General features: G+C 40.8%; 1 protein-coding gene across 3 annotated transcripts; it reads right to left on the bottom strand.

Annotated features, from left to right (window-relative positions):
- Positions 1–4,437: 4,437 nt before the first annotated feature.
- On the bottom strand, positions 4,438–17,243 carry LOC311268571 (uncharacterized protein). 3 transcript variants are annotated; one of them, XM_084372263.1, is made up of 6 exons: positions 14,790–17,243; positions 13,348–13,447; positions 10,760–10,963; positions 9,505–10,596; positions 8,963–9,131; positions 4,438–7,299 (listed from the first exon to the last, which is right to left on the bottom strand). In XM_084372263.1, exons 2-6 carry the CDS (start codon positions 13,355–13,357, stop codon positions 7,170–7,172), a joined length of 1,605 nt encoding a protein of 534 aa, XP_084228389.1. In that variant the 5' UTR covers positions 13,358–13,447; positions 14,790–17,243; the 3' UTR covers positions 4,438–7,169. The 3 variants fall into 3 exon arrangements, with proteins under 3 accessions (XP_084228389.1, XP_084228390.1, XP_084228391.1); XM_084372264.1 differs by having other exon boundaries at positions 9,505–10,575; XM_084372265.1 differs by lacking the exon at positions 10,760–10,963 and having other exon boundaries at positions 9,505–10,575; positions 14,790–17,241.

The raw sequence follows: 17,243 nt of genomic DNA, 5'->3' as shown, positions 1-17,243 counted from the left end.
CCTGGTTTCTATGTTTCCCAGTCCCTATGCCTTTCACCCATGATGCCCAGTTGCCACTTTTCTCTCTTCTGTTTTTTTTTTTTTTAAACTTTTTTCTGCCTTCCTTAGTGGCTTACCTTTTGGATTTAAAATTTCATATTTTTTGTATTGGGACAATTAGCTCAATTAAAGCTCCTTTTGGTTTTCTATCTGCCTGTCTCCGCAAATGCATTTGGGTCCTCACCATTTGCCACTGTGACACGATCTGGATCTGTAGGCCTACAGGCATAGGCAGGAGGCTGTGTGCAAGGTGACCTTTTTTAAGTCATCACACTAAGTAGATAGAATATTATCATAATTTATATTATCAAAGCTACTGTAAGTGTTGTCATTGTTTTAGCTAACTTCCTGTCTATTTTCCAGATAGCAATCCCCTCCCACTTCTTTGTCACTGCATGAATCACCAATCACCAGACATAGGAGCAAACAGGAGGATCCTTCTCTCTATGCGTTCCCCTGACGTTCCTTCTCATGTAGGCAAGGCAAGTTTATTTGTATAGCACAATTCAAACACAAGGCAACTCAAAGTGTTTTACAGGGGCATACAAATTGCATTAAAAGACATTTAAAATTGCTTTTAAAATACATTAAAAACAAGTCGGAAGACATCAAACCGGCATGTGCATGATTTACCGGCAATATTAGCTTAGCTTGCCCCTAACTGACTGTGTTTGCCGGTCACGTAGCATAAACCTGCGATGTGTTGTGTTGGTTGTCGGTCGGTGAGTATGGCAACTTTTCAGTTGGATGTGTTTGTGGACAATCCTACAATCAGTCACTTTGGGGTGTATGTAGGTTCAAGACAATCACCAGTAACTGTGTACGCCAACCAGCGGTTGCTGCCTTGGGCCCTGCTCGTACAGGGTTTCAACATTGAAATCAAACATAAGAGGGGATCTGACAACATGGATTGCTGACGCACTCTCTCGTGGGTGAGATGGTTACAACTTTATGGTGATGGTTGACATGGTGACAGTGTTAGTTTTTTTTGTGTAATTTAACTATGCACTTGTGTAATTATTAATTATAGGGTGATGTAAATTCCTTCCTCATATTATCAAACAGTGGTTTGTTATGGGAAGGGGTGTTATGGCCCGAGAGTGGTTGGCTGTGTCTCAATTCAGGGGATGCAGCCTTCAAGGATGTGTGCTGTTTAATGTCCGGGGACTACAGATGGAAATTAGCATCTTTGCTAAATCCGGTGTATTTACTTTGCATTTCATATGCAATGTTCATCAATATGCATTGTCCCGTCTAAATAAATAAATAAATTAAAAAAAGACGCGGCCTTTGCAGCCCACGAAGGCCAGGTCCTTCGGAGAGACCTTGAAGGCCTCATCCACCGTTGTTAAATGGGACCGTCTAGCCTTCGGAGTATTTCTTGGTTGCATCACCAGATGTTCCTGCCCTTATCCTTACGTCACGATTGTGAATGAAGAGATGCATTAAAGTTTATTTTGGTTCAAATCTATCAAACGTGTACATTTGTGTATTTGTGTATGTACAAAATGAACGATAAAATCTAAATTGAATTATCAACATTACAAAATAAACATTAACCCATTGCTGAATAACAACTATATTTACCATAGCATTACCAGGGTCATGTGTTTTAACTGAAAGTTCAAATTTGGAGGTTTTATAGTCCCTTGAAGTTTAACATATCTGGCGTTGGATGTTCAAATGACTAAAAACCGAGTATAAACCCATTACTTAAATTTGAATGTCATGTCTGCGCCACTTGATGTCGCCATTTTCTCTTGCTTCCTCTTCTGTTTCGGGACTGAGTAGCGGTGCGCAAAGGATCTTGGGATATGGGAGGCCGCAAAGGATAGTAGCGGTGCGTCCTCCGAAAAGAGGGAAGGGCAGGCTGCATTTGTGGGGTGCATTTGAAGGAGCCTTCCAATTGGGACAGCCTTTGTGCGGCGTTGTGACGTAATTGGCCTTCAAATGCGCCCTTCGAGGGCTGCAGCCCCTGAATTGAGACACAGCCGTTGTGTGTGTGTGTGTGTGTGGGTGGGTGTGGCTGCTCTCTTCTGTGCTTCTGTGTCCTCCAGGTGCTGCCCTCCCCTGCTGGAGCAGGTGATTGTGCATGGCTGTCTCTAGTTAGTAATCAGGGCAAGATATAAGCTGGGGTCGGAGTTGTGGCTGGAGCCAGTGGATCATCCAACGGTGTCCAGGCTGCATGTGTGTTTCAAGAGTGGGAGCAGACTGAACCTTCTAGTGTTTTTCTGTTAGTGGAAACTTGTTTGTGGAGTGCCACTGGCTTCCCTGTTCTTCTAGGGAAGTTAGTTTTCTGTTTGTATTTTCACTTTGTGTGCTTAAAGAGTAAATCTTTGGGTTTTTTTTGAGTAACAAAATAAAACCTGAAAACTGATTTGGGAGATAAGCTTTTTTTTGCAATGTGTTACTCCCCAACGTAACAATTGTTTATTAAATGTCTAAGAATACATTATGTTGTAATGTTTTTTTTCTATTAACTTGTATGAAATTATACAAGTCAATAGACACTATGCATATAAAGAAACATTTATTAGTAGACTAATTAGAAATGACATAACCAGGTCAATATAATTATATATATATATATATATATATATATATATATATATATATATAATTTAAGGCAGCAATAATAAGGTTAACATAATTAGGTCTATAATAGGATTGCTTAATGTCAGAGTGTAAGGCAACTGATGACATGATGTGTTTTTCATATTTTCAAAGTACTAACGACAGTTCTAAATTACAGAAGTGAGAGAAAACAAAATTGAGTAGCTGGTAGAAATTTCAGTGACCTGCCAAAGAATCAGGTGAAGCATAAACTTAATTTCACGGAGTCACGTGGGTGCAGCATCCAAGATGGCCGCAAGTTAGGAGAGCTCTCGTCCTGCACATGCTAATACTTTGAGTTAATAGTTTAAAACGCACACTTTCAAGTAATTTAACACCCATTCCAAGTACTTTAATTGCTAAAACTAACTACTTGGGGGAAAAAAAGGCTTCGAAGATATGTCGACATCAAAATACTTCGATAATTCTTCTCGCATGTCCACCCGGCTACGACCAGGTACAAATGATGACCATGCTGCCGCTGCTGACGCTCCTTTACCGGGGAGTCTTGAAAAACTGTTTGCAGAAATTTCTAAGATGAATGACACGCTGCAGAGCGTTGCAACTGACGTCTCGTCTATCAAGCAAACAACGGCGGAGTTGATCAACACGGTGACGGCCATGCAGGAGAGGCTGGGCGAGGCCGAGGCGCGTATAGTGCACCTGGAAGAGACGGCGGATCAGCTGCTGGACAAGAAGGGGAGCACGGATAAACAAACGGAGGAACTGTGGAATCGAGTGCAAGCCCTAGAAAACCATAGCAGGCGAAATAATGTGCGACTGGTGGGGCTAAAGGAGACCTTTGGCACAAATGGGACGCTGCTTGAATGTGTCCGAAAGATTCTCGCGGAGGGACTCGGTGTTGAAACTGACAGAGAGATGGAGATTGAGAGGGTGCACAGGCAACTGGCACCGATGCCAAATGCTGACCAACCCCCGAGGCCGGTGCTGATCCGTTTTCTGAGGCAATCTATGAGGGACAAGGTGATCAATGCAGCCAAGGAAAAGAGAGGTTTTGTCTGGGGAAAAATGTCGCCTTTCAGTATTTCCAGATATGTCTAGAGAGCTGGCGCAGAAGAGGAAAGCGTTCACACCGGTGAAGCGCAAGCTACACTGTAAAAAAAATTCTTGTCAAAATTACGGTGAAAAACTGGCAGCTGTGGTTGCCATTTCTTCACCGTATAAAACACAGAGATCTTGTATATGGATTTACGGTAAGGTATATTAAGACTTGTAGAATCAACATTTTCAAGATGTTACAATAAAGGGGAGTTACTGTTTAAATAACAGTGACACTCATGTAGGCTCATGGTATATAGCTGTATAATTCACAATGCAACCCTGTTGTTTTTTAAGTGAAATACTAACCATTCCACAGCATTCATTGGCCTATTTTACAGTCAATTTCTGTTAAAACAACAGAAATTATTTATGCCTTGACGGTATGACTGTTCAATTTACAGTATAAAGCATTTGTTTTTAAGGTGAATCTCTATTCATTCCACAGAATTTATAACCTTATTTTATGGTTCAATCCTGCTAAACCAGCAGCACAATTGTGTTGCTCAGGCGTAGGATTCACAGTTTATACATGTTGCATTTAAGTGGAATTCCCATAAATTTCACATAATTACCTCATTTAAGAGTCAAAAAGTCCTGTTAAAATCTGAAATAAGATTAATCTGAGAAATACCAGTACCTGTGGATGGCAGCACCACTGGACAATTAAGATTCATTCAATCATTTATTACACTCATTACCAATATTAAACACAGTAGCCAGGTATTCAAGCAGGTTTTTTTATTATATCCAAACCTTGAATAATCAGTTTTGGCGGATATGACGAAAATCCAGGACCAAACAGACAAAATACAAAGCCCTCATGCATTGAAGAGCACATCATACCCATTTCGATAATCCATGTACATTTTGGAAATAACTTGTGCTTAAGTTCAATACATCTGCTGAGTACAACAGAAAAAGCAAGGTCAATAATATAACTTAAGTGACCCTTTTCCATGATTTTTGTTAAATCAAAAGTGCACTCACTTTTGCACCTCTATAACTGCACAAAAATGGAACACTGTCACATGTTATACTATTAACCTTACTTTTCTTTTGTAAGCTCAAAAGATGCATTAGACTTGCACTATGCACATTTTGTGGACGACATAGGTACTTATTGGAACATTGTTCAAAAATGTTCATTGTATAACATAGTAGGGCGCTCTTCAAGCAGAACTTAAAACAGCATTAAAACCATCTCGACACTCAATCAAACTTTGAGGATGAATAGTAGAACCACCAACGTCTCGGGGTAAAAAAAAAGTTACTGTGGATAGCCAACCAAAATCCAGAAGCAAAGCAACACTGCTGAGTTTACAAAAAAGTAAGGTAAATAATACAACTTAATCTGTGTCAGTTGTCAGACAACAAAACGTAGACCCTCGTCTAACAGCTTCAAGCCTTTATTGACAAGACTGTGGCATCTGTTCCCCACAACTAGCCCTTCGATAACATCCTTTAATGAGGATCCTTGCCAACAACCTTTTTGGCAATTTCTGTAGAAGCTTGCTTCATAGGAGACGGACACACCATCATCTCTGTTGCAACGATTCTGATCACTTCTCTTAAACTCGGGATAAGTCTCCTGCCTCGAGACATTGGGTCGACCGCTTTGAAATTCCTACTGAACTTTACGGAGGCTCTGATGCAATCGCTATTAAGCAGGTTTCTGGAACACTGTCAGTTATATTTTACTATTAACCTTACTTTTCTTTTGTAACTCAACAGATTATTAAACGTATTAAACGTACGTTTTGGAGATACCATGTGTACTTATTTTAAAAAGGTATTTTAAATAATCAACTCCTATGTCACAGGGTACAACCCCCAAAATACAAAAACAATTAAAACGTAACCAAAAAGTTAGCAAGTTGGCAAGTATCGTCAGTCATTAAAGGATGTCATCGTAAGGGAAGTTGGTGGTCCAGATACAACAGTCTTGTTCAACAGCTCCAAGCCTTTTCTTTGTCTGCTATGAAGCAAGCTTCTACAGAGACACGCCATCATCTCTGTTGCAACAATTCTGATCATTTCTCTTCTCTTAAACTCGGGACGGGTCTCCTGCCTCGAAATTACTACTGAAAATTTTTCAGGAGGCTCTGATGCAAAGTGGTCAACCTAATCAGCATTAAGCAGGTGTCTGGAACACTATGTCAGTTATATTTTAATATTAACCTTACTTTTCTTTTGTAACTCAGCAGATGTATTAACCTTACTCTATGCACATTTTGCACAAATAGCACATGTACTTCTTGAAATAATGACTATACCCCTTGTGAGGTGATATTTTGAACATTACCTGTAAAACACAGACTTATATTCAAGAGGGACTTTGAAACAACAAACAAAAAAAGAACAATAAATTCCAATAACAGCCCCCACACTTATGCATATCACAAATGTACATCAAGACTGAAGTTGTCTTTTGGACCAGTCCCAAGGAGCTGTCTCAGCACGAGTGCAGGGCGTGGGTCGTTGTGGCTGATTATGTGTGTGCGTGTGAATGAGCACGAGAGAGATGGATGTACCTGAAGGCAGGTGCAGGACAGTATGTGGGCCTACGCGTGTTATGCCAGGTTGGATGGGTGAGTGTGCACTTCTATGAAGCCATCACATTGCTGAAGTGGAGCAGACCTGCTACATTATATACATTCCTGAGCACACCACACTCCTTTTGAAAAATAACATTTTGTATAATATTTCAATTAGCACAAATTCTTTCCAAAATGTGCATATAGTAAGTTTACAACATCTGTTTAGTTTACAATAGCAAAGTAAGGTTGATAATAGATCATTAAATCTGTGTCCTTTGTCGTCTATACAGGCTTGAAGCTTTTTAACAAGACTGCTGCGTAGGAGACGGACACGCCATCATCATTTCTGTCAGTTAAGAGAAATGACCAGAATTGTTGCAACAGATTTTAAAATCCTGAGTTTGTCAAACAAAAAGTGACATGCAACCCCAAGAAAACAAAAAATGTTAACCCTTATCTATATGGGCTTGAAGCTCTTTAAGACTGGTATCCGGTCCCTACGACTTTCCCAGCGATAACAGCCAAAAAGTTAGTTGGCAAGTATTCTCAGTTATTAACAGCCCCCACACTTGCATATCACATATCACTTGATGCATATCACAAATGTCCATCAAGAATGAAGTTGTTTTGGGGAAAAGTCCCAAGGAGCAGTCTCGGTACGACTGCGGGGCGTTGTGGCTGAGTATGTGTGTGCGTATGTACACTGGAGTTCTTTCAGAGGTGTGTGTGTGTGTGTGCGTGCGCGCGCGCACGCACGCACGCACGAGATTGATACACCTGAAGGCAGGTGCAGGGCAGTATGTGGGCCTATGTGGCACCGCTAAAGGAGTGGCACAACTAGATTGGGAGCACGAGTGCGCATGAGTGTGCGTACCTATGAAGCCATCACATTGCTGGAGTGGGTATCCAGAGTGTTAATTAGTCTCTCCACTCATGATCTGCTAGATCAGCGATGAGGGTAAGGACCCTAGGGTTTACCGGCAGTTGCTTCTTGTTTTTTTTCGTCTCGACCTTTGTGCCCTTCTCTGGATTGATGTTGAAAAAGCACCTATGTAAAGTAAGAACACAAAAACACAGTTGTTGAAACACCCAAATACACATGGTGTGCCATGTTCAGACAACTTTGACAACAAAGAAAAAAGGTCAGTATTTTACAATTTCAGCCCCATTTTTGATTAAATTCTGATATCGAATCACTGTATTTCGAGAGGCACTGTCTGCTTCCACCAGCTGGGGGCTATACTACAAAGCTGGTTCAGGAGAAAAAACAGGACCCAGTTTGTCAAAAGCATTGTTGCTAACCAGTTAGCAAAGATGTTGTCGAAAAACACACCCCAGGTTTAGTTGAGGTAAATAATCTAATAGAAGAGCAGAGTCCTCATTTTCTTGAGGACTCCGTGCTCTTCTATTAGATTATTTACCTCTTTACTGCTGAACCAGCTTTGTAGTGTAGGCCCCAGGTGAACTTTGCGGACAACACAAAACTGGTGGGTTTCATCAAGGCTGATGAAACCCACTACAAGAAAGAGGTAAAACATCTGGCTCTATAGCATGGGGAACCCTGAGAATCCACTCCACCTGTATCACTTAGTGGGGCAGAAGCTGTGTTATGTGCCCAGCATTTCAAGCTCACAGTGGCTTAAGAACAAAACAAGTACATGCTGTACTCGGGGACAATGCATGCAACAGAAAAGCGGGATGTCCAACATCTTGAGGTACAGCAACTATTTTCTAAAGCACACCATTCAAGATGGTGTAACTATAACCATGCTTTTCCAAGATTTGGGCAAAGCACTAGATGACAATGCTGTAATGACCACATTTAGGGATGTGAATCGTTTCCATCCTTGAGCACAGTCTGCTACTTTGACCAAACAACAAAGAGTGAAGCAACAGAACTGTGCTAGTTCACTATTTTGAACATCTAGTCCCTTTTCTGAATTGCCCTTAACAAAAAATTAATACCACTACTTTATTAATGTTCCTTGCATGGTTGCTTTGGTTAGGCTAAATAACAGACAGCTGCAAACATCAAAAAAGTGAAGACCACTATATTCTAGACAAATCAAAAAAGGGGCTTAATATTGAAATTAGTGCAGTTTAAAGGGGGAATTGCATTGTGCAGAAATGACACAGAACAGGCCATTAAGTAAAGAACACTAAAACAATGGCATACTTCTGTGACGTACTGTGTCCAGAGCATGGAGGACATGCGAGGAGATATGCCAGTACATCAGGGGACGTTTTACAACCCAGTAGTGGGATCACCATCTCTTTCCTTAAAGGTGCACTGTGTAATATTTTTAGTAGTTCATTTCCAGAAGTGGTTCATCATTCCATTAATGAATTTTACCTTTTTAACAAATACTTACCACCATCAAATTTTAAGTATTCATTATGACTGTTAAAATTGAATTTTCATTTCTGATCAGGGTTGTAAAACGTCCCCTGATCAGAAAGGGACTTTGTGAGGAGGGTTATGAGGGTGCCTTGTAAACAGACCTTAAATGTGGATACCAGGCTCTCATACTCTCCTTATGAAGTCAGTTTCTGATGACTTGACCATCAACATGCAAATTAGTGGACTGAACATTTCATTTTGTAGTGCTCTTCCTGTGCCATCTAGCAGGAGGGGATGGCGATCCCGCTGCTGGGTTGTTAACCGTTAACCCCCCCCCCCCCCCCCTCCCCCCACACACACGCACACACACCTCTGAAGGAACTCCAGCGTTGACCTCAACTGCACTGGATAGTGTATGTTCAGGCAGTAGTAGCTGCCGAACATTACGTTGATGGCGGCGATGAATTGGGTGATGTTGTCATTGACGATCTTGCCATCGATGCTCAGCATGAATCTTTTGGCACTGTAGCAGGAGGCTCCTGTAAAGATTTAAATATCAGGCATTACAGGTTTGTTAGTAGGGTCACCACTCATCTGTTGAGAATGTGAAGGATTTACCCGAGACTTCTACATACAGTATAAGGAGAGAATCTACACCTTTAAAGTGATACTGTTCCATTTTTGGAAATAAGCTTACTGTACACCTTTCCTTGAGTTACATGGTTGAGCTTTACCTTTCTTTCTCCTGTACTTCCTGCCGTTCTGAGTATGGCAGTGCAATTTTTTACCTCTAAGCTAGCAGTTAACATTGAGTCCTATGAGACCAGCTAGCCACCAGCTGGTCTCATAGGACTCAATGTTAAAGGCTGCAGCTGGGGAAAAACAAAACAGAAAGCAAAAAACCTCACTTACCACACACAATGATGCATGGCGTCGCCGGCAAGCAGTCCACCTGAACGTCATCTGCCTGGTTGGTTTCTTCAGTGTAGTGGAACAGGGTTGCCTCATCTTCATTGAAGTAGGAGAGCAGCAAAAGCAGCATATCCTTCACGTCCTCCGAGCAGCCCTCCAACTGCCCTCTCTGGAACTTCAGCTTGGTCAATGTCTCAAAGACTCGTCTGGTCTTGTTTGCACAAACAGTTGCCATGAAGTTTAGGAGTCGTTTCCCTTTTTTCCCCACACTTCTCAGGAATGTCTCTGTTAGTGGCTGTCCAGTCAGCTCCCGGTAGTGGGAAGAAATCCCAATTTCGTGAAACAAAAAAGGCCACTCTTCTCTCAACGTTTGAAGCGCTGTTCCACCGTTAATTGCCTTACGCTGCGAATAGTATGTAGACTCTACCAACTCCTTCACCTCGTCTGGGTTGAAGGTGCCTTGTTCCCACAGAATCCTCATCTTCTCTCTCTTTTCATTTTGGCTTTCCTGAGTTTCTGTGATTGGCATGAACTTCATATCCCACTTAACACAGCCGTATGTATCTTGGACTGACGCTTTCAGTATTGCCGGGACATCGTCTGTATCAGATTCGTCTGACACGGGTTTGCGTTTCTGAATTCTTGGGGTTACATGCCTCCTTTTGTTGTCTACACGGGCTTGAAGCTGCTTCACAAGACTGTGGTATCCGGACCCCACGACTTCTCCCTCGATGACATCCTTTAAAGATGTTGGATACTTGCCAACTAACTTTTTGGCAATTTCTGTAGAAGCTTGCTTCGTAGGAGACGGACACACCTTCATCATCTCTGCTGCAACAATTCTGATCATTTCTCTCCTTAAACTCGGTTCAGGTCTCTTGCCTCTCTTAAGACATTGGATTAGAGCCTCTGGAAATTTTTCAGCAGGAACTTCAAAACTGTCAACCCAGTCAGCATTCAGCAGGTTTGGTGATGGACAAGGTGATATTGAGGAGCGAGAGGAGGTAGGAGAGGTGAGAAGCGATGAAGTTGAAGGGACATCTGGCTGGCTTTGGGTTCCAGGGCCCTGAGCTGTAAAACAAAGACAAAACGCTTCATTGATGGTTAAAAAAAACATGCATGACTTAGAAATGTAAATCTATTGGCACACATTTTACTATCAGAGAAAGCAACTGGTATGGACTGGAACTGGAATTAAACTATCAGACAACCACACTGATATGTTTGGTTATGGTTTCAATTGACTTGTACTTACAGGTTTGCTTCCAAGAAGCTACAAGTTTTCTGGCTTGTATTGGCCGCAAAACAGTCAGGAGATCAGCCTCTTGGACAAACTGGAAATCATCAATGGTATCCACTCCCAGAGACTGCAGTGTCTCCTCCACAATACTCAGGATGGATCCAGGGAGGTCCGGTAAAACATTTGAAATGAAACTCCTGATGTCTGGATCTTGCATTTCTATTAGGAGAGAAAAGTTCAGTTTTAGTGAATCGTTAAGTCAGTTAGGCCTATTGTGGCAACACACCATGTTTCAAAGGGACAAATTGGCATCCATCTTTCCAGTAGGAAGGTAATGGATAAAAATCAGCCAAGTCGTAAATGTTAAGACAGCACATCTCTTCCTGTTCTTTCTTAATGGAGTACATGTGGAAATGAGGTAAAAACACAGTCCTGTATTTTGACACAACAAAATAAATTCTCTCATTTCTTAGCAAAATAATCCCAAGTTCAACAAAGTTCACAGAATCTTTACCAATCACAAGGAACTGTCCTTTTTTGTACAATGTACCCTTGTAGGACATCTCAACTGCAACTTGAGTGTCTGTCTCAGTAAAGCCAAAGTCCCTGACAGCATCCTGGATAACTCCACTGTAAAGTGCTACATAAAATGGAGAACTGTCTTTAACCTGCAGAATAGCCTTGTCGAGGGAATCTGCTGTAAGATAAGCCTGTAGCATTTGATGTCTTTGAGAGAGAGTCAAGCAGAGGTTTTTGAAATTCTTCAGATTCCTTGCACATCTCTTAAAATAACTGTGCTTACTCTCAAACCTCATCGTCCAAAGTCTAATCAAGGGCCCAAATTTCAGAATAAGAGCTGGATAATGGCGTACAAAGTGATGCTTTGGTTTCAGTGTTGTGCTTGGAAAGAGAGATTTTCTTGAGTCCAAATACTCTTGAATGAGAACATCAAGAAATGCAACCTGTGAGACAGATATTTTCTGAGCACAGACCATGTCCACAATATCCTTCAGCTGCAGAGTCAACTGCCAAACATCATCAGCTGTGTCTTTCACTCTGTCACCTATCAGAAGAGGAAACAGTCGGAGAAAATTCCAGTTCTGTATCGCCTGTCCTGACAGCTTTTTTGCAAGAGGTTTGACTTTACATGGCTTTGTAGAAGCATCAGACAAACAGTACTTGAACTGACAAATGCGTCGATTGAGAGTAGAATAAGAGAACCATTTCTTTTGCTTAATGAAATATTTCAGATAAAGCGCCATGTCATATGCCAAAATGCCTTCAAAGATGTCATGCCCCAGACATGGAGGCAGTCCTGGCTGACAGACATGGAAGTGATGTAAAGAATTGAAGACTGAATCAAACTTCACACCTTCAGGAGCATCTTCATTTTCAAGGCGCTCAAGAGCAGAATTGTACTTCTCAATTGTGCGCAATGGTCCACATGCATTCGGATTGTCACTCTGAAATTCATTCCGAGTTACTAGGCAATACCGACAAAAGTACTTTGACGAACTGAAATTTTCTGTCAAGCCACCGATACAATGGGACCCCAAATTGTCACCAGCAATACAATATAGTGTTCCACGTACAGTTCCATTTGTCGTCAAGATTCCAGTCTCCTCCAACTCTTTCAGGTCACTCACCAACTCACTGAAAACCTTTGAATGCCCAAATGTTTTGAAGTCATTCTCTCTGCACAGTAGCACAAGTGACATATGGTCAGTGTCAGACCTCACATGTGGTGGTAAATTGGCAACAGACATATAAACAGCAAGCACTTTATGCTTTGCCTTTGCGGATCCAAGTGGATTACTGACCTCAAACGAGTCTTCATAGAGCACGAGTTTTAAACTGGATGGATTGCTCTTGAAAAACTCGCTCTGTTTAAATAAGCTACCATCACTAATGTCATTCAAAACCCCCGTCTCTGACTGTTCTGTCACATGTGCACTCTGATCTAGCCAAAGTTTAGATTCTAGGAAATGTCTCAGAGTGTCTTTGATGGGAACATAATATGCAAATCTGTCTTTCCCATTTTCATCTCTTCCTAAGAGTAATTTCTGTGGTTCCACATAAAGGAACATTTTTTTGAAAGTCTCAGTTCTTGAATACACAGTCCTCATTGGCCCTGTGTGACATTCAGTAAAGAGATCAGACTCTTTGACAGAATCACAAACTTTAGTTATGTCATCATCAGAGAGCGATGTGTCCTTTTGTAGTAAAGAACGAAGTCTGCTCAAAGTATATGCCTGGCCTAACTCGTGAATGTTAACCATTTCCTCAACAATACTTTGAATGGTTGAAGCAGGAAGCAGAAACTTTCCCTGCAATTTCAAATAAAACAAACTCACATTTCTCAAATACAGATCACCAAAATCTCCTGATGCATCCATATCCTCTTCCTCTCTCCCCTCCGTCTCCATCACATTACCAGTCTCGGTAACTTCAGTTGTAGCTACGCCTACCGCTGACTCTGATGGCCGCCTTGGTAAGTCCCTGTACATGTCATTAATTCTGCTGTCTGTAATGTCTCCATGTTTTCGTGAAATGTGAGATGTAAGTGTAGATTTGATTTTAAAAACACTTTGACATCCACTCACCGGACAGCATACTTCATGCCCTTCCTCCAGGTGTTTCTTCAGATGGCCTAAAAGGTCCTTGATCGTTTGGCATTTGTGGCTGCACAATGCAACTGGACACCTGTAAGCACCAACGACAGCACCAACATGATCAGATTCAGGCACATTGTGTTTGCGGTAGAAGTGTGCTTTAAATGCACCATATCTGAAAAATGTCTTGGAGCAACCAGAGCCATAACATTTAAACAAACAATGTGGCTCATTTCTATGAAGTTTGCAATGGAGAACATAACCCCTTAGTGTTTTTAACGATTTCCCACAGAAGTTACACTGCCACATTTCTAGGTAGTTGTTGTACCATATAAAACTGTTACATTTTTTCTTTAGTACCCATTGGGCTTAAACATTCACTATGCATACACAACATTCACTACGGGATACACACACTAGTACAATGTATAATGAACTTATTTCTCATCACAAACTAAGCCTGTGCAAAGTAAATGCCTGGCCTTACTGAACACTTACAGCAACATACAGCAGCTTAAACAACATTCAAATCCTTACAACACTTAATGCATGCATGTGGACTTGGTGAGACCCTGTGCATACACGTCAGCGAAATCTCACAGGTAGCCCAGGATACATGGTTTTCAAACTACTTTGCAACAAAAAAACAACTTCACACTGCTGCAGCCCAACATAAAACCCAATACTGCATAACCTTAACCTAACACAGAAAGAGCGGTACAAAGGAATTATCTGCAATTTCAACAATGAATCGAGTCTGTACAAAATATGCTTCGAAAATGAAAATAACACGTGCGCCTTGGTTGATTGACGCTGCACCAGTGCGCAAACACTATTGAAGCAAAGCCACTCACCCACGTGGGCTGCCTTGCAACAACTATGTCACGTTACTGCAGCCCAACATAAAACAAATTAAGTGGAATCAAGTCTGTACAAAATATACCCGACTAGCTGCTTCGAAACTAAAAATTACACGTGTCTTGCTTGGTTAACACCACACCAGCAGTGAGCAAACACATCTCGAGCAAAGCCACGGTCACACACAGCCAGGGACACCACACTGCTGAAGCCGAATATAAAAGAAATTACCTAACTAACAGAAAAAATGGTGCACTGCAGATATAGACCTGCTATCGATTTTAATAATGCATTAAGAAACTCGCTGAGTATTACACTTTTTCTTGCAGTCTTACCGTTTGCATGCCTGATTAACACCTGATGAAGGTCGTTCAAACTAAAAGTAGCATGGGGTTTCCCAGGCTAGTATGCATGGGCATGCCCGGGCAAATGCCCGCTCTAATGACAAAAAAACGAAGTCTGTACAATGTACACGCCAATGCATCTTACTTAGCGCCCGTGTTGCATTTCACAATCAACAAGATCGACATCATTAACAAAACAAAAGAAAGGCACATGGACATGCTGAATCTCACCTTGGTAAACTGCAACGATGAGGAACTTCTCTCCAATGTACGTGACTTCTGATTCAGTTGGATTGCAAAGGGATTCTTCGCTGTCGTCTTCTTTTTTATATAGGGAGGGGTGGGAAGTTGAGGGTAGGTCGCCACCTTCTGGCCAGGAGTATGTCTCGGAAGTATTAGTCAGTTATTAGCAGTGTTGGGAGTAACGCGTTACAAAAGTAATGTAATTACTGTAATGCATTACGTTTTGCTGTAACGCGGTAATGTAAGGCATTACAAAGGAAAAAAAGGTAATATTTTACTCGGTACAAATGTCAGTAACGCGCGTTACAATGCATTTTAAACCCGAAATTAAGTTGTTAGTTGTTTTTATACAAATTCGCCAACAGTGCGAGATTTGCAGAGGAGAAAAAAAGTCCGCGCAGATGTTTACTTCCTGTTAGTGCTGAGCCGACTGCAGGACCGTCTCACTGAATGTCATGTGACCTAAGTAACATACTGATGAACGCAGCTGCGGCTAATGCTAACGTAGCTTCTCAGGGATTGAAGCCGTTATTGTTCTAACTTTGACAATCTAACATGTGACAGCATATTAGCTCAGAGCTGAAGGGCTGTGACTGTTGGTAGTTGTGGTTGATTTTGTTCAAATACGCCGAATTGTGATATTATGGGCTATTATTGTTCAGACGATTTAGCTAAGCTAGCTAACAGATGCTAACGTCAGCGGTCTCTTGTTGCCATAGCAACAGTAAACATTCACGTGGCCTGATGAGCTGTAAATAGAGATGAATCAGGCTGAGATACTTTGAATTTTAGCACAAAATACAAGTAAACCTATAGGAGATAATAAGTTTAATATGCAGTATTTACCATTGAATTTATTGTAATCTTTCCATTCATTTATTGTTTACTGAGGGGATAACTATCTAATAGGTATAATTTGTGTGTAACTTTACTTTGTGTGTAAGTGTGTTACTTTTACTGTAGTTTTCTAATGGCTGTGTAAAGTGTTGTCTTGAGCATTTTCAGGTCACAAAAATCTGGCTTTTTTGCATTGGAAAACACCAGTAAAGTGTCCTAATGAAAACATGATAAAGCCATTTGACTATCTTGTTCATATGATGGTGTCAGGACTTTTTTTTTTATTATGACACACACACTTTCATTGATATGAATACTTGGTTTTGAGGAATGACCTCTATTTGAACGCAACTCTATTGAACGCAATAAGATATATTTAGAACGCCAAATCCATATTTCCAGTTATTTTGGTGAAAGTAACTTAAAAGTAATGCAATAGTAGTGTAATGCCTTACAATTCAAAGACAGTAATATTATAATGTAACTAATTACTTTGAAATGACACCTGCCCCTCCAAAGGTCTCTGCACGGGCCTGGTCCAGACTGTGATTAAATAGCCTACCTTAGGCCTGACTATGGTAATAATGCAGAAAATAGATACAATAATAAGGGAAATTATTAAAGATATAAGGAAAACAAATTATATGAATTAGGCTAGTATTTCTCAGGAAGCAAAGCTAAATCTAAGGTCAATGAATTTGTAATGACTGCACTAGGCCTAATGCAGTAAGTCATATTTTCCAGACTGACATAGGCTATAGGTGGAAGTGTGAGCTTTTGATTCTCAGCACTTGCACTGTGTACCATGGGACACTATTTTGGTCAGTAGAATCCACACAGACTAAGCTTATGCACATTGTTGGTTGAATGTATATTGTTTGTTGGTGATTTTTTTATCTGTGGAAAGGCTGGTGCCTAAATTAATTATAGTAATGTGCTGTTTTTAAAGGGGCTCTATGTATGATTAAAAGTTTAATAAATCTGTCCCGAGTCAGCCGATGCTTATTTGAGTGATTAGTAAGTGAACGATGATCTTCGCGACCACTTTGACAGTCCGTCCGCTGAGAACCCCACATGTAGGGCCTAACTTTGGACAGAGCGGTCTGCTACGAGTGTCGTGGGAAACACTTTTCATACAAAAAAATCGCTTTAGGCCTACATAGCGTATTCAACTGCTGCAGTATCAACTGCTGGCCTTCTGTGATGAAAAACATTCTCACAGCGAGCAGCATTTTTTCATGAAGGTGTAGATTTTGAGACAGGCATGCCAGGGGCACCACGCAAACTACTTAATCCTACATTGTGCCCCTTTAATATTACAATCTATTACCATTTCCGTTTCAGTTTTCACCCTGTATTTCACGTATTATAATAGTAAAAAATATCATTGACAGCATGTTTTTTAGTTAAGGTATTTACACTGTGAATAATACAGTAATGTGCTATTTTTAATATGACTGTCCAATGCTGTCACCATTTCAGCTTTTCACCATATATTTCACATGTTAAAACAATTAAAAACAACATCTTTGACATTTTTTTCCTTTATGGTAATTCTGTGTTTATTCTACAACAATAAACTTTTTCTAGTTTTACAGTTTATTT

Source organism: Pagrus pagrus (genome assembly GCF_965226575.1).
Source record: "Pagrus pagrus genome assembly, chromosome: 13".
In the NCBI taxonomy this organism is placed as follows: Eukaryota; Metazoa; Chordata; class Actinopteri; order Spariformes; family Sparidae; genus Pagrus; species Pagrus pagrus.
The sequence above is the reverse complement of the archived record's forward strand: the minus strand, read 5'-3'. Positions and strand labels throughout refer to the sequence as shown.

What these genes read in the sequence shown, in the direction of transcription:
- LOC311268571 (XM_084372263.1), bottom strand. An exon ending in AGCTTCTTGGAAGCAAACCT is followed by an intron (nt 10,597 to 10,759) that starts GTAAGTACAAGT and finishes CCATCAATGAAG; the next exon opens with CGTTTTGTCTTTGTTTTACA. An exon ending in ACGCTGGAGTTCCTTCAGAG is followed by an intron (nt 7,300 to 8,962) that starts GTGTGTGTGCGT and finishes TACTTTACATAG; the next exon opens with GTGCTTTTTCAACATCAATC.